General features: G+C 45.0%; 1 protein-coding gene across 1 annotated transcript in view; it reads left to right on the top strand.

Annotated features, from left to right (window-relative positions):
- Positions 1 to 23,840, top strand: part of LOC309328503 (transmembrane protease serine 11C-like) — a 71,380-nt gene that overhangs the window by 21,310 nt on the left and 26,230 nt on the right. The window contains exons 4-5 of the mRNA XM_081838504.1: positions 12,200 to 12,267; positions 21,920 to 22,084. Coding sequence (XP_081694630.1) covers positions 12,200 to 12,267; positions 21,920 to 22,084 — 233 coding nt within the window. The remainder of the gene's footprint in view (positions 1 to 12,199; positions 12,268 to 21,919; positions 22,085 to 23,840) is intronic.

Here is a 23,840-nt window from a genome sequence, read left to right on the forward strand (position 1 = left end):
AATTTACGGAGTATTTGAAAACTGTATGTGAGGACTGTACAACGCTAGTGTGCTTTAAAGAAGCTTTGTGAAAATACAAGGAATATTGTTAGAAAGCAAATAAGGACAGAAATATAGTATTTAATGGCAATATTAAAATTAAGGAATGTGAAGATAGGATTTGAACTACGAATGATTGTCAGAGAAGTTGAGGGAGGTCCAATAAGCTAAAATATGGGATGTGTAAATGGATATGATTGGAGTTTTTCATGGAAAAAAATTTAATAAAAAAATTTATATAAAAAAAGAATAATATAGAGCAGAGTAAATAATATAAATAAAATGCAAATGTTAAAGAAGGGTGCTTATTCTTGTTGGACGTTACCAGGATTTGAAGAGTGACCAGATGACAAAGAGGACAGGACACCTGCACTTTTAATAGTTGTGTACAAGAGAAAATTTGAGCAGTTGTAGCTTGTAGTCATTACGGGCCAATTCAGACAAGGCTTCAGAGGCCCAATTTGGGTCTAACATGGAGCCAGCATGCCCACCATGACTGTTTGCTTATTCAATGTTTTTTGGGGGTGGTCCCAAATCTTTGACATTAGCAGGGAGTGGGTGTAATTCCATTTCTTCAGCTCCATGAGCCACTTTAAACATTTTCGCCTTCCACCGAAGGATCAGTTTCCCAAAGTCCTATGAGCTGCACCACAGATATATAACAGCTTTATTATATTGGCAGTTTTATTTTCCGTCTTTCCCCTCATGATCCCTAGGCACAGCATTCACATATTTCACAACTAAAGCACATTGGGTCAACATCTTCACCATCAGTTATTATTTGTACCCTGCCCATCTGACAGTTTTGGGTGGCTATCAAGTTATCAAGCTATCCCTCTGATCCCAAGGTCTTCTTCCTGGTCAGCCAGCCCCTGTTCAGACCCCATGAGAAGATATGTGAAATTAGAATGTTTTGCACTTGCTTACATTGAATTGCATTTGCCGGTTTTTTTATTGTTTAGTTATTTCATCAAATTTATATGCCTCCCGATTGAGTGTGTGTGTGTGTGTGTGTGTGTGTGTGTGTGTGTGTGAACCCTCAAAGTACTTTACTGCTCATTCATCCAGCTTGGGGAGACACCTCCCTGCTCTGACCCTGAACTTACAAACAGGTGGAGCTCTGACAAAACCTCATTTTAGTAATTCAATCATAGGTTAATATTAAAGGCTATCTCTTCCTTCTCCTCCAGTTTTCCCAGCACAGTTTTGAATCCTAACCTATGCACCTCCTTATGATATCAAAAGATAGATGTAACCATTAAAGCAACAGAGAGCTCATAGTAAGGTTATAAGAAAATATTTTCTCCCTGGTTTGCTGATACTATGCCAAGACAGATTTATATATCTCTTAGCTTCACAAACCTCAAAAGCAAGCTTTCATATTTAAACTGCTTTATGTTTAAACTCTTTGAGTTGTCACTTCAAAAGAGCACAGTACGTCTATTAACTTTTTTAATTAAATTTTTAAAAAAATCACTAGGAAACTCTGTGATCCAGTTCCCAAGGAGAACAGAACTGCATTTTAATGAATAAGGAACAACTGGATGATATTATCTCTACCATCCCATTACAGTAGTCTTCTCAGATGCTACTTTTGAGAAGGAATTCAGAATGACTCATTTCCCCGTCTACGTTATTAACATTCCACGGTTATTTGGAAGAAACATTATTACTACCACTAATGAGGTTGTGGTGTTGTGTTTGTGAAGTTAGACTTCGTTCAGTCAGATAATGTCACACTGTACAGATACAACCTATCTATTTGGAATGGGACCCATCAGAAGCCAATTAAGTCTATGACCTAGATGAGCACTTGGGTAACCAGCACTTAAAATCCAATTAAATTTAAATTAATAAATGAACAGCACCAATTGTACTCATGATATCAGACACTTGTTGCATTACACTAGGTTTTTGTAGTTCCGTATTGACTTACAATGGCCCCTTCCTCATAGCTCTGGATATGGGGCTGCTGTCAATTCCCTATAAAGTTGAGGGTGGAGGAGCTTCAAGGCCAGTTTGCACAGCTGAGAAGGAGAACTCAACCTCCATCTCTGGTTTTCTGCCCCAAATGCACTGTTTTAAAACTTGGTTGTTCTCTCGGCAAGAATTATTGCAGGTCATTGAGTCCCATCAGGAGTGGGTGTAAGGGGGGAGAGAGAGAGAGAGAGAGAGAGAGAATGAATGAATGAATGAATGAATGAATGAACTAAAAAAAAAGGTTGTTGGGAAGTTGCAGGTTGGTGGGAGTGTGATTCAACTCCCTATTCTTACCCCTATTGCACTTTAAACCACCACCATGGCTATATAGGAAGTCAGTAGCAGACCTGAAGCATCCTGGCTGGTGGGGGAGAGTGTTTTCCTCACATACCTAAATAGGGTTGTATTTTGCGTTTACTGTTGCCACACAGGAAAAAAAAATTGAGTTGCAGTTTTCTCCCTGAGAAAACACTAATCACCTACTGAAAAACAAAGCACCACCTTGGGACTTTTATTTGACTAGGAAATACTTTTAATAGAACCAAAATACTTGCATTGCCGTGTAGCAAACTTATACAAGAGTGACAGTACTGGCACAAAAATCTGTGTAAGTTAATTGTATTTGCCACACCTCGAATAAAGTTGCAGTTCTTGTTGCGCTGCTTTGAAAAGGATATGTTAAGATTAGAAGAAGAACAAACAAAGGCAATTAAAATTACGAGGGCATGAAAAGTCTTCTTCATCTTGGATAGAAAGAAGAAAGACATGAAAGAGAGTAATAAAGTAATTGCGTGTGTCAGAGAATTTGAACAGGAAACTAATTTTGGAGCAGCAAGTAGAAAACAACTGATTAATACTTTCCTAAAATGATCAAAAGAATGCACTCTGCAGACTTGGGGAAGTCTTGGGCAAGCAGAGGTGGTGATGGGCAACATGACTGATGATTTTTTTAACACAACACAGAGCCTAGGACTTGCCGATCAGAAGGTCAGCAGTTTGAATCCCTGCGATGGGGTGAGCTCCCATTGCTCGGTCCCAACTCCTGCCAACCTAGCAGTTCGAAAGCACGTCAAAATGCAAGTAGATAAATAGGTACCGCTCCAGCAGGAAGGTAAACGGCGTTTCTATGCGCTGCTCTGGTTCGCCAGAAGCGGCTTAGTCATGCTGGCCACATGACCCGGAGGCTGTACGCCGGCTCCCTCGGCCGATAAAGTGAGATGAGCACCGCAACCCCAGAGTCGGTCACGACTGGACCTAATGGTCAGGGGTCCCTTTACTTTTTACACAGATTCTTAAAAGAGCCTCTTGGTTGGTCTTTTAATGTGTAAAGGGGGTTATTTTAATCTGTTTCTGTATTTTAACTTTTGTATCTTTTGAAGCAGGGTTGTAAATTCTTCTTGATTTTACTGTTTTACATTTTGTAAACCACTTTGATTATTATTTTTTACAATCAAGTGGTTTATATATATATTTTTTTAAATGAAATGAAATGAAATAATGAACGGTCACTAAATTGTTAACTACTTGGAACCCCAGGAACGACAGGAGATAAGGTTCTCTTTTTGTATCATGTGCTATTCTGAATTTCCTCAAACACTCACAATAACTGATCAGGTGACTGTGATGCTGTTGCTCTCTTGCTCTCCCTGAACATGCGAGAGCAAAAAGTGTGCAGGGCTTGTGTTTGTGTACGCTGCTTCCCCCCCCCCCCCCGCATACACCACCCCCGTCCGCTCCATTCCTGACTTCTGTGTGTTTAGCTCAGGAGTCGACAAATTCCCATCAACTGCCTCTGAGTTGTGACCTCCCTCAAACCACTGTTGTAAATCTATACTGGCTTCCTCTTTCTCCTCCCTGGAGGGGTCAAGATAGGCCGGCGGTCTCCACCATTCCTCCTCTGCCCAGTCCCTGACAGTCACTCTCTCCTGGTCTGACGTACCTCACACAGGTTTGTGGTGAAGACTGAATGAGGAGAATCCCACCTTGAGCTGCTCAGAGAAAGGGCAGGGTAAAAATGAAATGAACAAACAAATATCATGTCAGTGGTCATGTATGGAAGTTGTTCTGTTCTTTAGAAAGACTTGCTGAAAAATCTGACCAAAGGGCGATGGTCCTGTTGTTGACAAGGCTGACTTAGTTCAGAACCCTACATGTTGTGTAAGAAAAGGTGGGCAAAGGTGAATAATAATTCACCTGAGATATTGCAAAAGTTAAAGTGGAATTTGGAAGCTATGAGATGTTGCAGATCAACAGAGGTCTTTGAAACTGAAGGTGTTGACAAGATTGAGCAGGACAAGGTAATAAGCAGAAAGAGCAAAGCAGGTAAATCAGGTGACAGGACTCTGAGTGTGTGGAAGAGGCAGAGGAGGCCCCAGGTTGACCCCGGAGAGTGGGCCAGTGATTTATTGGGTTTTGTGCCACCAGCGAAGCAGGAGCTAGGGCTGGAGGAAGGGGAAGAGTCTGAGCAGTCAGAGATGGTGGACATAACAGAAGCAGAGGAAGAGGTTCTTCAGGTGGAGGACGAGCTGGTTGAATTCCTGCCATCCCCTGCTGCACTGTCTCATAGAATCAGGAGAGGCTCAAAGAGGCAAGCACAGTGGCAACTTTGGTTTAGGAGAAATCACTTGTGCGAAAACTCCGTCAGATTAAGTCTGGGGTATGTGTGGCCCCTGTTTTTTTTGGGGGGGGAATTAAAGAACCTCTTAATGAGGGTGAAAGGGGAGAGTGCAAAATATGGTCTGAAGCTCAACATCAAAAAAACTAAGATCGTTGACACTGGTCCCATCACCTCCTGGCAAATAGAAGGGGAGGAAATGGAGGCAGTGAGAGATTTTACTTTCCTGGGCTCCATGATCACTGCAGATGGTGACAGCATTCATGAAATTAAAAGACGCCTGCTTCTTGGGAGAAAGGCGATGGCAAACCAAGACAGCATCTTAAAAAGCAGAGACATCACCTTGCCGACAAAGGTCCGTATAGTTCAAGCTATGGTTTTTCCAGTCGTGATGTATGGAAGTAAGAGCTGGACCATAAAGAAGGCTGATCGCCGAAGAATTGATGCTTTTGACTTATGGTGCTGGAGGAGACTCTTGAGAGTCCCATGGACTGCAAGAAGATCAAACCTATCCATTCTGAAGGAAGTCAGCCCTGAGTGCTCACTGGAAGGACAGATCGTGAAGCTGAGGCTCCAATACTTTGGCCACCTCATGAGAATAGAAGACTCCCTGGAAAAGACCCTAATGTTGGGAAAGATGGAGGGCACAAGGAGAAGGGGAGGACAGAGGACGAGATGATTGGACAGTGTTCTCGAAGCTACCAACATGAGTTTGACCAAACTGCAGGAGGCAGTGGAAGACAGGAGTGCCTGGCGTGCTCTGGTCCAGGGGGTCACAAAGAGTCAGACACGACTAAACGACTAAACAACAAGAACAACAAATGTGTGGTCTCCCTGTTGCTTCAGTGGTTCAGCCGGGGCACAGGCCTGGGAAAGTGAATGCCAGCTAAGTAGTGTCTAGAAGCGTGTGTGTTTTTATTCAGTGCACCTCATGAGCTGCTGTGAGTGCCTGCTTTTGTCAATAAAGAGCTCAACTCCTGGTTGTTTGTCCTCCTTGGTTGGGTGTGCTCAGGACGTCAGGTAAATGATAGCCTGAGGTTTTGATCTGGTGAGCTTGAATTCTAAAGGCAGAGAACAAAAACAGAGAAAGGCTGCATGTGCATGATAGTTTATTTTAGAATCAACGGGGACTGACAGAAACCAAAAATAATTTTTGTCCCCCAAAGTGCTTCTTGAGACACTGTTTTCATTCTGAAAATAGAAGCTCATTGAAGACTGATTGTGCATTGCCTCACAGTGTGTGCATTTGAAAACAGAGGTGGGTGAGGCTGGAAATAGGGGATTTTGGGGGAATATACCAATACTGGGACGCGGGTGGCGCTGTGGGTTAAACCACAGAGCCTAGGACTTGCTGATCAGAAGGTCGGCAGTTCGAATCCCCATGACGGGGTGAGCTCCCGTTGCTTGGTCCCGGCTCCTGCCAACCTAGCAGTTCGAAAGCATGTCAACGTGCAAGTAGATAAATAGGTACTGCTCTGGCGGGAAGGTAAACGGTGTTTCCGTGCGCTACTCTGGTTCACCATAAGCGGCTTAGTCATGCTGGCCACATGACCCGGAAGCTGTACGCCGGCTCCCTCGGCCAATAAAGTGAGATGAGCGCCACAATCCCAGAGTGGGCCACAACTGGACCTAATGGTCAGGGGTCCCTTTACCCTTTTATACCAATACTGCAATAATGGTTTCTTTCTTCATTCACCCGGGGTATGTGCAAGGAGGAAAAGGCATGGATAACTTTGGTATTCAGGGCAGATTGAGGATTCTGCCCCCTCTCCTGCTCATCTGTCTTCCTGCTTGAACTGTCAGAGGTGGCCGTGGATTTGGTGCTGAAAACTCCCAGAATGATTGTCCTGTGGGACTCTGGACATAAATCCCGAGGCTTAGGATTTCATGGCTTCCGTGGGGCTGACCCAACATGTCATTATTAACCCAGGGCATGCAGGACAGACTCTTGATTTGGATTTCTCTTGCCATGGTCAGAAAACTTCCTGTTTAACTTTAGACTTTCCACAGCTCTACTCCCCTGCATGGGTGGGGGAACTATTAAAATGGTCCGCCCTTGGAATGTAACGAGTCCTCTGATGAACTTCCTGCTGTGGTGCTCCTGTCAAATCCCTAGTTGCTCTGTGGATATGAAGATGACCCAAGTGATGGATATGCTGCAATGGTTAGAAAGGAGATGAAGACTGGTGACGAGTTCAATTAAGTGCTTTAAGAGGTGAGCTCATTATGGAGCCTACTCAATGGAAATGCTGGTATCAAAGAAGGATTTATTTTCACCATTGCGTCTTCTCCTTGTCAGCTGTCCTGACAACAGTCCATGGCCTCGTGCAATTTGGCCTGGGGAGAGATGCTGTGGAATGTTTGGTAAATTTGCTCCCAATTGCCATGATCTGGACTCTCTGCAGTTTAATCAGTGGAGGTGATCAGGTGCCTATTAGGTCCAGTTTTTATGGATATTTTAAAGGTATTCTGGGGGGGGGGGACAAGATCTTTGGTTACATCCAGCCGACCATCAATATGCTTGAGCGTCCTTGTCCACTGTGGCTTGTTACTCTAATGAAGAGGTGATGTCTGGCAAAGTCTAGGATCTATTTCAGTATGATTTCAAGATCAGTTTTGGGCCTGACATTGCCTTGATCACTCTGTGACATTGGATCTGTTGATAGGAAGACAGAATGGGTGAACCCTTATTTATTATTTTCAACTTCTTGGAAGCTTTTGATGCCATCGGTCATAGTATCTTTCTGAAGAGGCTACCTGAGTAGTTTTCTCCACCTCTTGCAAAGACTGGCTGGGGAAACCCAGCCAGATGGGTGGGGTATAAATAAATAAAGAAGAAGAAGAAGAAGAAGAAGAAGAAGAAGAAGAAGAAGAAGAAGAAGAAGTAGTTGTTTCCAATATTCTCCCTATTGACTTCTAGAGAGATGGTCCTGCAATTGTGTCAGGGAGAATGGTGCTGAGCCCTAAAGAAAAACAAATGTCACAATTATTAGGGAAATATAAAAAAGAGGGGGGGGGGAATGCAGCCCTGTCTGGAAAGCAGCGAAGTGGCTCAGAAAGCGAAAAAATCGCCTTTGCATGTGATTATGTGACAGGACATATATATAGGTGGCATCCTGGTTCATCTATGGGCTCATCCACACACAGTGCTTTCTAGGCCTAAGTCTAGAAAAGTCTGAGCACTTTTCCCACTTCCTTCACTTTCCCCAGGAAAATCCACTCTGAATCAGAACAAACAGCAATTTGGGTTTTCTGCTGATTGCAGAAAGCGTTAAAGAATGGAGAGTGGAACTGTGGATGGGCGCGAGAAAGCTACCTCAGCAGCATCCTTGTGTGGTGTTGCCTGGCCGAGGAGAGGGGCAGAGAATTGACTCTCCCTTCCAGGCCAGGCTTGACCCAGGGGTAGAGCTGTGTGGTTCCGCCCTCCAAAAAAAGTGTCGCCCGGTGTGGTCAGCCGCCCTGCCCCCTAGCTATGCTAGTGGGGTTTTCACAGGGAAAGTGGAGGGGCAAATAAAATAAAATAAAATAAAATAAAATAAAATAAAATAAAATAAAATAAAATAAAATAAAATAAAATAAAATAAAATAAAATAAAATAAAATAAAATAAAATAAAATAAAATAAAATAAAATAAAATAAAATAAAATAAAATAAAATAAAATAAAATAAAATAAAATAAAATAAAATAAAATAAAATAAAATAAAATAAAATAAAATAAAATAAAATAAAATAAAATAAAATAAAATAAAATAAAATAAAATAGTACTCGGGTAAAGACTGGAAAAGTGCAAAGCTGTGCCTAGAAAGTCCGGAGGAAAATGAGTGTGGATGATCCCTATGTTGATAGGGATGCTGCGCAATTTGAGATGAAACCGAGATGATGAACTGCTGTGGTATGTGATAAGAATACATTGAGAAGACACCTGGGATTACTCACCAGCAATTTATCTCAGCATCTCAGCTACCAAGCAAGTCATGTCTCCATCTAACATTCCAAAGCCTTGAGCCGCTGCTCAGGTGGCCATTAAACCATAGTAACAGCAATAACATTTCTGTACCAGAAACTGCATTGCCTCACTGTTAGGAGTCTTGCAGCACACTGTTAAGTAGGGAAGCGCTGTTATCTCCTTTCTGCAGACCAGGACATCCTGGGAATTTGCAGTGGGAGGAGGAAACTGAATCTTTGTCAAAAGCAGGGGTGCAGCTGCCCCCCATCAAGTAAATCAATAAAGATAATTAACTAACTGAGGTTCTGCACCACCCCCACCCCCCAAGATAAATCCTAGCTACGCCCATGGTCAAAAGACTTGGCAGTCATTAAAAAAAAACAGATTCAACATTAAGGTTGTATTCTCTCTAGAACATAAGTTCCACTGAACTTATGGTAAACACGCATAGGATTGTGCTCTTAAGTCTTCCCTTGATATTAAATTTCAGTTATAAAGTGTTTGGAGAGTTTTGTATTTCAAGTCTACTAAATTTATAGATTATACGAATTGGTTGTTGTTATTTGCATTTGTTAAGTCACTTTATACAGAAGTTGCAAAGCAAGTTAACTGGATAAAAGACAAATAAAACTGGACATGTCTAAAATACGGGCAGGCTTCTTCTTAGTTATTGTTTGTGTTTAGAAAACAAATGGCAAGATGCTACGAATGAAAATGCATTCTTAGGAAGTGGTAGAACATTTGCAAAAGACCTTTTGGACACAGATTACGCAAGAAGACATTCCAGTCCAGCAAAGAGAATTTCAGTTCTGGAGAACTGGGCTCAAACGCTGTCTGAGATGGATAGCTTTGTGCAGGGGTCAGCAGACTTATTCAGCAGGGGGCCAGTCCATTGTCCCTCAGACCTTGTGGGGGGCCAGACTATTTTTTTTTGGGAAGAACAAATTCCTGTGCCCCACAAATAACCCAGAGATGCATTTTAAATAAAAGGACACATTCTACTCATGTAAAAACATGCTGATTCCCGGACCATCCGTGGGCCAGATTTAGAAAGTGATTCGGCCATATCCGGCCCCCGGGCCTTAGGTTGCCTACCCATGGCTTTGAGGATACAGTAGTGCCTCACAAGACGAAATTAATCCGTTCCGCGAGGCTCTTCGTATAGCGGTTTTTTCGTCTTGCGAAGCAAGCCCATTGACAGCTTAGCGGATTAGCGCTATTAGCGGTTTAGCGGCTTTTAGCGGGTCAGCTGATAAGCGGCTTATCAGCGGATCAGCTGATAAGCGGCTTAGCGGCTTAGGAAAAGGGGGGGAGGGGGGAAAATACTGCAGGAACTCGCAAGACATTTCATCTTGTGAAGCAAGCCCATAGGGAAATTCGTTTTGCGAAGCGCCTCCAAAACGGAAAACCCTTTTGTCTAGCGGGTTTTCCGTCTTGCGAGGCGTTCGTCTTGCGGGGCACCACTGTAGTGGGTGATTTACAGAGCAATCTTAACCCTCACATTTGCTGGCTGGAAAGGGCTAGGATGGGGTGGAGATGCCTTCTGTAGGAAGAGAAGATCTTCATCAACATGGGGTGCATTTGTGAGAGAGGCCCTTGCTATACCTGTGAAAAGTTCTATGGGCACCAATTTAGCATTAATAGTATTTTTGTCGACAGCAACCAGTCAGCCCTGAAACGGGGCGTTCTGGGGATGAAGCAGAGGCAACCTAAAACCCCTTCATTCTTCTGTAAATCTCCAGGATCAGGCTCATCAGCTATACAGTGGTGCCCCGCAAGACAAACGCCTCGCAAGACGGAAAACTCACTAGACGAAAGGGTTTTCCGTTTTGGAGGCGCTTCGCAAAACAAATTTCCCTATGGGCTTGCTTCGCAAGACGAAAATGTCTTGCAAGTTCCTGCGGGGTTTTTTCCCTCCCCCCCTTTTCCTAAGCCCTAAGATGCTTATCAGCTGATCCGCTAAAAGCCGCTAAACCACTAATAGCGCTAATCCGCTAAGCTGTCAATGGGCTTGCTTCGCAAGACGAAAAAACCGCTATACGAAGAGCCTCACGGAACGGATTAATTTCGTCTTGCGAGGCACCACTGTACTCGCATCAACTACACCCCACCCAAATTGATTTTACAAAATGGAAATCGGCTTGGGGGTGGGGTGGGGAGAGAAATCAGTTTTATTCCCCTACCTCCCAGCTGGGCCACTGTGAGATGGCACTCCTCTCTCAGATGTTACAGTAAAAATGGGCCTCTCTCTCTGGAATGTCTGGCTTAGGCGGGTAGAAGATAAGAGCAAAGTTGAATGGGTGTTATTGTAACCCAGACAGGGGGAGGCTGAAAGGGAGGAGGCGAACTGAAAAGGAGGAGGGTAACACAAGAAACAAAGCCCCATCTTATTGCTATTAGTGTAAATCACATGTTTTACATGTAAACACGTGTCCATGCATTCTAAGGGGTATAAAAAGTGGGCGCACCCTTACTGGAGTGTGCAGGTTGCGAGCTTATCGCTCTGTACCTTTGTTCTGCATATATGCATTTCAAATAAAACCCTGTTAATAACCTGCAAGGACGTTTTGCCGCTTTGTGCAAGTCTGTGCTCCGGGGACCCAATAGCAGATATGGAACAGGTCCAACAGCACCACTCTGGAAGCAGTGGACAATCCATTTTTTCACTCCCTTTCAACCCATCCAATTCAGGAATGCTCAGCCCAGTTGCAAGTCTACACACTCACAATGGGAGAAAGCTCCGTTCAATTCACGACATCTGGGTAGGCATGCATAGGGTTGCACAGTTTAAATACTGAAATCATGTGAGAAATGTAGCCTTCCTAAAATTACTTCTTAATAGTGCTTGGGGTTCTGAGAAACAAATGAAGACGAACTAGGCAGCTGTTCGTGACGCAAGCTCTTGCTTTCTGCTACTGCAGCTGAACTGGAGCCAGGGGCAGGTATGATTCAGCTGAGCGAAAATGGTTTTTTTCTGCATTACAGAGGACCATAGCTGTCAACCGTCCCTTATTTGGCGGGAAAGTCCCTTATCCCAGCGCTGTGTCCTGCTGCTGTCCCTTATTGATGATGTCCCTTAAATTTCCCGGGTTTCAAAGGAAGCAGCTCCTCTCCCTCCCTCCCTGCCGGCCAGGGAGGAGGGAGGATCCAACTGTGTTGCTTGGCTGCGTTGCTCACCCAATAAGGAGTCTAAGAACGACTGGGGGTGGAGCTTGCATACCTTGTGCCAATCAAATCATCGGCGTTGCCTGGGAACTCGCCTTTGCTCAGCGCTTCCCAGCGGAGAGGTGATGGTGGTTTTCCTTGCTGCATCCCCTTTGCCGGGTTGCTGCGCTGTGGGAACCACCGCTTGAGGTTTCGTTTGGCTGCTGGCTGGGATTTCTGCCTTTGGCTCGGAGGGGCTCAGAAGTTGAACATACCTGTGCTTGGAAAATTCCTTATTTTGGCTGCTGATCCCTTATTTTTGAGGCTGCTGGTCCCTTATTTTCAAATCTGTAAGTTGACATCTATGCCGAGGATATCTCTGCAATATGGCGCTGCAGAACTAGTATGAGCAGGTGTTCCTCGGACGACCCTAAGTTTCTTTGCTAAAAGAACACTTTTGCTTTCTCCCAACAGATGTACGAGACATTTCACAATTCCATTTTAAGGCCTAAATATAGAGGCTCACGGCTTGTCAAAGTGAGGTATGTAAAACCACGGTCCAAAGACATGGCAAAAATCTTCCCTCCTCTGCATTGCAGGGGAATGGAGTGATCGATCCTCAGGGCCTCTTCCAACTCTACAATTCTGTGATTCTCCTGTGACTCAGCCAGCAGGTGGATTTGCCTGTGTGTGTGTGTGTGTGTGTGTGTGTGTGTGTAACTAACTAACTAAACATTAAGAGCCAGTGTGGTGTAGCGGTTAAGAGTGGTGGACTCGTAATCTGGTGAACCGGGTTCAATTCCCCTCTTCTCCACATGCAGCTGCTGGGTGACCTTGGGCCAGTCACACTTCTTTGAAGTCTCTCAGCCCTACTCACCTCACAGAGTGTTTGTTGTGCGGGAGGAAGGGAAAGGAGAATGTTAGCCGCTTTGAGACTCCTTTGGGTAGTGATAAAGCAGGATATCAAATCCAAACTCTTCCTCTTCTTCTTCTAAGTTGGTTGCCTGGATTCCACCAAGCTGCTCCTGATACAGTTCTCTACACCACTTAGCAGAATGGTACAGGTGACCACAGTATGTTGGGGCAAGGTAGCTCATTCCAGCGTCCTTTTCATCTGTATTGGCTCTCTGAATCGTACAGATGCGTGGTAGAAAGGTTATAAACTGCTCGTCTGGATCCACTTTGAATGACATCTTTCTGCATGATCCCACATCAGCAGGGCCTTAGATGTCTCTGCACTGTAACAACTGTCAGCTTTAGGTACCTTTGGAAATTATTTGCCTTGGAAATGAAATGTCTTAACTTGCGTTAGTGTACCAGACTGGAAAGCTTACGCTCCTTTCTGCAATAATTTGTAAAATACCGCTTCACAAGTCTTTGGGGGTCATCAGTAAAACAAGGCAGAACAGCTAAATCCACAAACCACATGTAATGCGATAACACAGAGCTTCACCGTCACACCTAGTTTGACACTGAAGCCACCTAGCAGGTTGATAACATAGGTGATATTTCATCTGGGGAATTTACCCTATGCCTCCTCCCTGTTCAACCCATATGAACCTAATCATTGCAACCTCTCCTCTTGACATATTATTCCTGAGAGATACCTCGTTTTTCCAGTTTGTGCTGTAACACAGATGAACATTTTTAATTTCCAAGACCGGAGTATTTCCACATTTTCCCAAAGCTGCCAGTTGGGCAGTGGGCAGTTCCTTTTGACAGTAGTTTGAAATGTGTTCAAAACCTTTTAGATATTTGTTCGGTGCAAACATGTCCTTGTGACCCTCGACAGCCTCACTCCTGTCCCTTTTAAATTTATCCCAGGGATTTGAACTTGTAATGCCAGTAATGGTATTTGTAAAGTGGACGCTCGGGTTGCGAATGTGATCCGTGCAAGAGACACGTTCACAACCCGCAGCCCCGCCCGCGTCTGTGCACACGCGGGTCAGAATTCGGCGTTTCTGCACATGTGCGCGAGTCGCGATCTAGCGCTTCTAAGCATGCGTGAGTGCTGAAACCTGGAAGTAACCTGTTCCAGTACTTCTGGGTTCAGTGCCCTGCGCAACCCCAAAACGCCCAACCTGAGCCATCTGTAACCCTAGGTATGACTGTATTCTATTGTATTGTCCTATCTGAAGGTAGCAAATATGTGCTATATAGACTTGGTGGCCAGGAGACGAAGACTAGCCCAAGCTTCTAAGACAGGCTTTCTGTGGCAACACAGCTTTTCCTCTGTGTAATATGCAAAGCAGCCCTTACTGTTTGCTAGCATATTCTTAAGAATGTAGTTAAATGTGCATTGCATTCTAGGTCATGAATCTGGGAACTGTATTTTAATTGGCAGCTCTTTGATTAAAATCAGTTTTATTCTCAGATGTTTATAAACTCCTGAGTTCCTTACACTGGCAGCATAATTCCCCATGATCCTCCCCGCACCTCCAATCCACCGAACGTATACCAGGAAGGCACAGCTGTGTAGCTTTTCTTGTTCCGTCTTTTCAAAGCAGCAGCCTAGCGGGCATTGGCAGAGCACTTTCCATAAGCCCTTAATAGCTATATTTGACAGGTCATTTCTGTGTCACCCGCAGGTGACACAGTCCTGGATTGAAATGCGTAGATTTCATTTGCATTAACACAGTCTGCAATGGACATTAAGGGCTTTGGCTGTGGCAGGTGAAGAAAGCAATGGCTGAACGCTCCCTCCCCATGGACTGCACAGGATCAACTTAACTATGGTTGCCAGCTTTGAGAAGGGGAGGGTGTCCGGCCGTACTTCTTCAGCAGGCTGTGCCTCCCCCCCCCCCATTTATTTGTCTTCCTGTGAGTTTATGGCACTGTTCCTCAATTAGTATTTTTGGGAAATAGGGCTTGCCTTCAAAATCAATTTCACCTTCTGTGACTCTGCAACAATGAACGTTCACCCCGTTGATTTGCTTGTGTGGCATTTATAATTTCCTGCTAATCGTTCAGCACTCTCGGGTGAATTTCCCTGCTACTTCCATAACAGCCAAAAGTCTTTTTTTTAAGGATGTTTTTAAGAGGTGTCGTTGCAACACCTTAGGGCGACAGAGCACTTTAATCCACTTTAATTGTACAAGCCTAGATTTACCAGCTGTTGTTCGAGTCTGCAGCGTGCAGCTATGTGAGGTCATCTGTAGACTGACAAATGAATAGTGGGGATTATTTTAGCTTTCTCTTTCACTTGATGACAGTACCGTTCTAGCAGCACTGGCCATTTACCTAAAGCAGGGATGGGCAGTTTCCGGTTTCCACCCAATCTTTGCCTGCCAGGGGGTCCGAACTGACCCATGAGGCCATTTTCCTCAAGCCATGCCCACCTGTCCATCAGGGAGACATCAGCTGATGCGCAGGAGGGAGGGGTTCAAACCTGGTGGAATCTTCCTTCACCTGTGCAGTGATCAGCAGAATTGCACTCTTTGCTCACCAGCTGGAGGCTTAAAGAACAGCACAGGTCCGTTTGGAAAAAGGCATTCAAACAGCCATGCACTACACTTTGAAGTCCCAACTCCTGGAGCGTCAAAGTGCAGCATCACTTGATGCCACCAGGACATCAAGGGATTTGACAGGTGGGTGGGCCCGCCCACCCACCTGTCAAGTTTGGCCCTCCACCTGGGGTGGGGAGATAAGGATCTGGTCTGCTAGCCATAAAAGGTTCCTCAACCCTGATCTGAAGAAAAGGAAGGAATGACGAAGCACTTTCCATCGGCTAATGCTTGCAATATTTCAATATTTCTATATGGTCTGAAGCTCAACATCAAAAAAATGAAGATCTTGGCCACTGGTCCCATCACCTCCTGGCAAATAGAAGGGGAAGAAATGGAGGCAGTGAGAGATTTTACTTTCTTGGGCTCCATGATCACTGCAGATGGTGACAGCAGTCACCAAATTCAAAGATGCCTGCTTCTTGGGAGAAAAGCAGTGACAAACCTAGACAGCATCTTAAAAAGCAGAGACATCACCTTGCCGACAAAGGTCCGTATAGTTCAAGCTATGGTTTTCCCAGTAGTGATGTATGGAAGTGAGAGCTGGACCATAAAGAAGACTGATCGCCGGAGAATTGATGCTTTTGAATTATGGTGCCGGAGGAGACTCTTGAGAGCCCCATGGACTGCAAGAAGATCAAACCTCTCCATTCTGAAGGAAATCAGCCCTGAGTGCTCACTGGAAGGACAGATCGTGAAGCTGAGGCTCCAATACTTTGGCCACCTCATGAGAGGAGAAGACTCCCTGGAAAAGATCCTGATGTTGGGAAAGATGGAGGGCACAAGGAGAAGGGGACGACAGAGGATGAGATGGTTGGACAGTGTTCTCAAAGCTACAAACATGAGTCTGACCAAACTGCGGGAGGCAGTATGCGTCCCCCTGCGTCCCCCCAGAAAAAAGCACTGGTTATGGGACACCAAAAAGCAGGGCCAGAGCTCAAAAGCACTCTCCCTTCCTGTGGTCTCCAGAAAGTGGTATTCAGGAGCATTGCTGTGGAAGCAGAGCAGAGCCATTGATAATCTCCTCCGTTTGTCCAATCCTGTTTTAAAGCCATCTAAGTTGGCGGCCACCACTGTCTCCCAGGGAAACAAGTTCCATAGTTTAACTATGTGGTGTGTAACCATTGATAGCCTCCACAAGTGAAGTACTTTCTCTTGACTGAACCTTCCAACATTCAACGTCATTGAATGACTTGGGGCTCTTATGGCAAGAGAGGGAGGAAAACTCCTCTCTCTCCACACACACAAATGGACACACCCCCTCAAATACGAGGCATAATTTTATATACCTCTGTGTTATATACCTTACTGCTTTTCCTAAGCTGAAAAGCCTCAAATGTTGCAAGCTTTCCTCCTAGGGGATCGCTCCAGCCCCTGTATCATTTTGTCTGCCCTTTCTTGCACCTTTTCCAGCTCTATGGTATCCTTTTTGAGGTGCAGCAATAAGAACTAGACATAATATTCCAAGCACATGTGTGTCTCTTAACAGTTTAAACGTTGCATTTTCTCCCAAAGAATTCTAGTAACTGTAGTTTGGTGAAAATGCTAACAGTTCTCTTAGAGATTCTTAAGCCCTCACTGGATTACCGTATTTTTCGCTCTATAAGACGCACCAGACCACAAGACGCACCTAGTTTTTTGAGGAGGAAAACAAGGGAAAAAATATTCCGAATCTCAGAAGCCAGAACAGCAAGAGGGATCGCTGCGCAGTGAAAGCAGCAATCCCTCTTGCAGTTCTGGCTTCTGTGTTAGCTGCGCAGCCTGCGTTCACTCCATAAGACACACACACATTTCCCCTTACTTTTAGGAGGGAAAATGTGAGTCTTATAGAGCAAAAAATATAGTAGTTTCTTAATGTTCCCAGGGAATGACCATTAAAATGGTTTAAGCCTGTACTGTTGGTATGCTTTTAGGCAATTTTCAGTCAACATTTCTTTAAGTGCAGTAATACCTCAGGTTACATACGCTTCAGGTTACAGACTCCGCTAACCCAGAAATAGTGCTTCAGGTTAAGAGCTTTGCTTCAGGATGAGAACAGAAATCGTGCTCAGGTGGCGCGGCGGCAGCAGGAGGCCCCATTAGCTAAAGTGGTGCTTCAGGTTAAGAACAGTTTCAGGTTAAGTACGGACCTCCGGAACGAATTAAGTACTTAACCCGAGGTACCACTGTATTTCTTTTTTAACTTATTCAATGCGGCCAACATCTTTGAGTGGATGACAGATTTGCTGAATCTTATCCCTGAGAAGGAGCTTGCCTCAAAACATTACAGGAAGAAAAAATATAGCCTTCTTTCCACACAGCTGATATTTCCTTCCCCCCTCTCTCTTGAATTGTTTTTACCCACTACAAGTTGCTTTTCTGCAGTGGCATATAGAGCAGAAATGGAACGTTAGTTCGGTGATTAACTGTATTATGTGAGTAAACGGTTGGTAACCTTATATTGCCAAGAAAGGGTGATGGCATCCATCTTTACGATACATTATTTCGTGTGAGTTATTAAAGGGTGAGACAGCGTATTGCAGTGTTTGAATAGGTGTGTCTCCAGACTAATTTAATTTGTGTGTTTGGTGCAGCACAGGAAGAAAGGGCGGGTTTGGGGTGAGGAGAGGGAACGTGCAGCATGATACCCATTAAACAGCCAATAAGATAATGACTCGTGTGTAGATTTAGTCATAATATTTAATATAATAGTATGATGGCCAATGGTACAGAAAACAGCCTTTGGGAGTACATATTTGGAGCCATATTTTACACTCCATAAAATCAGAACTGTGCTTTACAACGGGCTGGTTCCCATGACTTCCAGCAGAACATGTGAACTGTCTCCATGGGAATGCATTCTGCTGGTAGAAAGGTAAAGGTAAAGGGACCCCTGAGCGTTAGGTCCAGTCGCAGATGACTCTGGGGTTGGGCCACTCATCTCGCTTTATAGGCCAAGGGAGCCGGCGTACAGCTTCCGGGTCATGTGGCCAGCATGACTAAGCCGCTTCTGGCAAACCAGAGCAGTGCACGGAAACGCCGTTTACCTTCCCACTGGAGTGGTACCTATTTATCTACTTGCACTTTGTGCTTTTGAACTGCTAGGTTGGCAGGAGCAGGGACCAAGCAATGGGAGCTCACCCCATCGTGAGGATTTGAACCGCCGACCTTCTGATCGGCAAGCCCTAGGCTCTGTGGTTTAACCCACAGCGCCACCCACATCCCTAAATAGAAGAAGAGTTTGGATTTGATATCCCGCTTTATCACTACCCTAAGGAATCTCAACCTTAAATGCCAGAGAAGTTCTTTCTGAGATGATTTTGAGAGCTTTTTCACACACAGACAAGGGGCAGGTGGAGCTTGTCAACCCGGGAAGGCAGCTCATCCAGGAGAAGGAAAACTGATCCTAAAACTCCGCTGCCTTGCGGGAAAACTTCAGGAGAAGAAAAGGCTAAGCAGTAAACCCTACACACATCTGGAGTGGAGTCTCTAAGACGGTTGGATGGCCCCTTGTATGCCTCCTTCAGGCAACTCCTGCAGCCAAGCTGGTGCCAAACGTCTCGCTCTGCTTTCCTTTGGACTACACCAGAAAGGATGTCAACTGGGCAGCCCAGGACCTTCATGCACACTGCCCAGGCCTGTGCTCTGGGGAGGTCACTTTGGTGCTGCTAATGCTGCTGTTTGACTTCTCCCCTGGAGGCACACTCCATTGTCTCTTGAGACAGATGGTGTAATGGGATAAGGGGTTGCTTGTGCGTAAGCGCCAAACCGCTCCGAGTTGAGTAGTTGGCTAAAACTTTCCCTAGCTGGACAGCCCTTACTTCGTGGCTGTCTTAATCACTGGCAGAATCCGTCAGTGGGCGTTTCCTGAACTTTTTCCAACATAACAGCTCTTTGACAGAGAGTCTCCGCCTGGATTCCCTGCGCGACAGCTTTCTGCGCAGAGTGGGCGTCCCAAGGGGAGGTCCTGAGCTCTCTCCACTGGTCTCGCTGGAAGCGTCCCTGAGCCTTCCCTCCGACGCGTCCTCCTTCCCTCCTTCCTCAGCAGAAGCTCTCCCTCTTTCCCTGCTGGTTCCCTCCCCAGCATCCGGGAGCCTCTCCACCCCCCTGAGCTCCAATGGCAGTTCCCTGACAGATGGATGCCAACAAATCACACTTACAATTCATTATTTGGTATCCAGCCAACGTGCGGGGAACTGTCAACAGGTCTCATGTTGATAGCTCATTTTTTATTCTAAGGATGCTAAAGCTGATTCCTGGCACAAACTTTGCTCTCATAAGAAACATATTTATTCTATAAGGGGGGAAAGCCCTGTTCATGGTTACTGATGAGTGAAACTTGCCCATTCGGATTCAGAATGGAGTGGGTCTTTCTGAGGCTTTCTGGTCATTTTTTGGGGGGGTAGAGGTCAGGCTTTTTCTGCCACTTCTACACAGCTCAAGAAGATTCAAGCTGGGGAGCCAGACCTCTCGTCTACCGGTTATGTCCTGCCTCATTTTCCTGTACAGTGGACTCTCGGGTTGCGAACGTGATCCGTGCGGGAGGCACATTCGCAACCCGCAGCGTTCGCAACCTTCAGTGCTGCGTCTGCGCACACACGGGTTGCGATCTGACGCATCTGCGCATTCGCAAAGCACGATTTGGTGGTTCTGCGCATGTGTGAGCGCCAAAACCCGGAAGTAACCCGTTCTGGTACTTCTGGGTTTGGTGCGGTGTGCAGCCCGAAAACACACCACCAGAAGCATCTGTAACCAAGGTATGACTGTACTTAAAAACTTGTGATGAGTTGTGAGAGAGTTTCTGAGCTCTGAAACTTTTGCAAGCTCTCTCAACTGCTGGTTTGCCTTCTTACCCTTGATAATTTTGGAGATGTGTGGGAATGGCGAAGAGGAAAAAATTACGTGAGGAGGCCAATACTGTGCCATGACAGGCTCACCTGGAATTTGGAAGGTGGGCTGGGCTCAATTCGTAATGGCTCAATGATATGTTTCTGAACACCCCCGTTCTCAATCAGTATTCTTGATGGGAAGGGTTGCCTTGGTCCAATAAAAGCTTGTTGTTTCCTGTGTGTTTTTCTCTTTCCATTTTGCTTCATTGAAAATTGCCTCGGTGAGGGTGTGTAAACAGAAGCAGATGCTATTCTCCTCCTCCTACCTGAATCATCCAGCGCTGGCACAAATACAGTTTGTGGTTTCACAAATTTGCATGCTGCAACCACCTTTGGGTGGGGTGAATAAGCCAAAACAGAGGAGGAGACGCAAGGAGACAGTCTTTAAGCGGAGTACTGTGCAAGCTTCATTAATTTCATTGGGGATTACTCATCGTCCTCGCAAGTGTCTTGATACTGTCCAGCAGCAATTAGTGGGTTCCAGCTATTCTTTTCTATAACATTTAACCATGATGGGCATGAACAGGAATAAAAGTCATTCAAAAGGCTGCTATACCAAATCTGATAGTGATATGCAGAGATAGCTTACTACCTCCCCTGGCAACTTGCTAATACATATTTGAGAAAGTTCAGTGCTCTAATGATTATAGATAAATGCTGCCCCAATGTGCTTATATATGGGAAGGAGAAATTGCTTGGTGGCTTAAGTGTAAGATGATCTCTCAGGGAATAGAAGTCCTTACTCTTACATTTGCTTTAGGAAATAATGTCATATGGTTTAGCTCTCCATCTGTCAAATGAATATAGCAAATAAATGTCCACTGTTTTATAGAAATTGTTGCTGTCCCCTTAGAAAGCATTGCAGTCTCAAGACTTGAGGCAAATGATTTATGGCAGGAATTTACTGTACATCAATAGGTGTATTGCCTTGTGTGCAATCCGTATGTTCTCTAAAATATGGTTACATGCTGTAGAATGAATCCAGATATACATAATTTAAGCAGCGAGCGTGCTGTGGAATTACACTGTTTTAGTCAGATATACAATCTTCTCTTCATCAGGGAAAACCCATTCCTCTTGGCCAAATGTGAAGATGTGCACAGCAATGGGTTTGTGTGACAGTCATGAAGGCACCTCACACCTCCCTTGAGCTGTTTGTTATCAGTTTAAAGGAACTTACCGGGATGTTTTAATTTAAAAACAAATGATTACTTAGGTCAACTTACAAGGTGCTTGGTGTGTATGTGTGCAAACCAAAAAGGTGAACAGCTTGGGGAAAGGGTTAGATTGAACTAAGAGGAAATAAGCATTGGATTCAGAAGCAAGTATATCCATCCATTGGGGGAAAGGGGGACAGGGAGAAGTTTTTCTGTCTCTCACATAATACAAGAACCAGGTGCCACCTAATGATGCTGAACGCTCAGGACAGACAAAAGAAAGCACTTCTTCACACAGTATATGAAGTTAAACTATGGTGTTCTCTCCCACAAGAGAGATGTCTAGGGATTGTCCACGTGCCGGTCTGAGTGGTTTTGCCTTTGCCCTGCCACTTTCTCATGGAAAGCCCACTCTTTAGTGCTAAATCAGAACAAACAGCAGTCCATGATTGCTGTTTGTTCCGATTCAGCGCTAAAGAGTGGGTTTTTCTGGGGGGGCCAGTGGCTGGGCAAATGGCGGTGTGGGTGAGGCCTGAGGGGTAAATTACAGTGCCCAGACTCTTTTGAAAGAGAGAGAAATGCTTTGAATGTGCTTTAGAGGTGTAGTGTGGACACAGCCCATAAACCAATCATTTAGTTTTTGTGTGTGCTTTGGTTCTCTTTCAGCCCAGACACAGGTGGAGTGATTGCACAAGTCGTACTGATGTTTCTCTTCTCTTCTACTGATAACACGGCACTACGGATGGCAGTCGACAAGATTTTGCAGGAGAGGTTGAAGATATATCCTGGGTCTGCTCGCATCAACCTCCCTTCTTCCACCCTCACAGGCAAGTGCCTTGAGTTTTTTTACCATTGATTGAGCTTTCTCTCCCAGGTCTTGTTATATTTATCATGTTGTATTCCTACTCAACCTTGCCAGCTTCGTTTTTGTTTTTAAGAACAAGTTTTGTGAGCTAAATGTACTGGGAACTGTAGGTTTTAATTTCAACCGAGCAATATATTTGCTATTTTAGGCATATCATATTGTGAATCATAGTTCTGATTGATTTTTAAATAAGTAATGTTAAGTGCTGATATATCTGATGGTAGATTGTCACTTAAAAATCATGTTTTCTCTCACTCACTTTTGATATTTTGGTTGGTCCTAATAGATTCTGGAGGGACGCGGGTGGCACTGGGGGTTAAACCACAGAGCCTAGGGCTTGCTGATCAGAAGGTTGGTGGTTCGAATCCCCGCAACAGGGTGAGCTCCCATTGTCCGGTCCCTGCTCCTGCCAACCTAGCAGTTTGAAAGCACGAAGTGCAAGTAGATAAATAGGTATCGCTTTAGCGGGAAGGTAAACGGCGTTTCAGTGGGCTGCTCTGGTTCGCCAGAAACGGCTTAGTCATGCTGGCCATATGACCCGGAAGTTGTACGCTGGCTCCCTTGGCCAATAAAGTGAGATGAGCACTGTAACCCCAGAGTCGGCCTCGTCTGGACCTAACAGTCAGGAGTCCCTTTACCATTACCTAATAGATTCTGGATTTTTTGTCAGACTTTGTGAGAATGATTTTGCATAGTTAAGAACATACCCCTAATATTCCACTCAGGACTTCCCCAGGGTCTGATTCTTCGCCCCTTAAGCTGATGGATCCCTCTCTGGAATCAGACGCCTCCTGTGGATCTGACTCAATGGTCTGCAACCAACTGAGACCCTCCCCTTGGTCTTCCAGGGCTAACTCTCTGAGCTCTTCTGACTCTCCCCCCAGATCTAACCACTCCCTTCATGACACCTCCATGGGGCTCATGACAGTTCTAGTGCACCTGCTGAACCTTGCTATTGCCCCATAAATTTTAAAAATAAATTACAGTGGTGCCTTGCAAGACGAAAATAATTTGTTCCGCGAGTCTCTTCGTCTTGCGGGTTTTTCGTCTTGCGAAGCATCCCTATTAGCGGCTTAGCGGATTAGCGCTATTAGCAGCTTAGAGGCTTAGCGGCTATTAGCGGCTTAGAAAAAGGGGGGGAGCGAAAAAACTCGCAAGACGTTTTCGTCTTGCGAAGCAAGCCCATAGGGAAATTCGTCTTGCGAAGCGCCTCAAAATACGGAAAACCCTTTCGTCTAGCGGGTTTTTCGTCTTGCGGGGCACCACTGTATATTTCTTCTATTTTTCCTCCATCACGGAACCCAAGGCAGGGTACATATGGTTCCCATCCCTATAGGGATGGAGTGAGCAGCTAATTTCAGCCTGCTTCAGTCTCACTGGTGCCCAGTCATAGGTCTGATCTGCCCTATGTTTTTGCATATATATATTTTCAAAAGGATGCATGAAAAATCCATAGTTAAATTGTATGCACTTTTACACAAAATACACATTTTTTAAAAAATAAAATATGTGCTTCTTAGTGTTTTCCATGCGTTCATCCAGGGAATACCTGTTTTGTACACATACTGTATTTTTCGCCCTATAGGACGCACCGGCCCATAGGACGCACCTAGTTTTCAGGGGGGGAAATCAAGGAAAAAAATATGATTCCCCACCCCCCACCCCGCAGCTCTGGGAGCAGCGGACAGGCTGCACGCAGCCTGTGCGCTACTCCAAGACCTT

This window comes from Podarcis erhardii, assembly GCF_964252035.2.
Source record: "Podarcis erhardii genome assembly, chromosome: 13".
Taxonomy (NCBI): domain Eukaryota; kingdom Metazoa; phylum Chordata; class Lepidosauria; order Squamata; family Lacertidae; genus Podarcis; species Podarcis erhardii.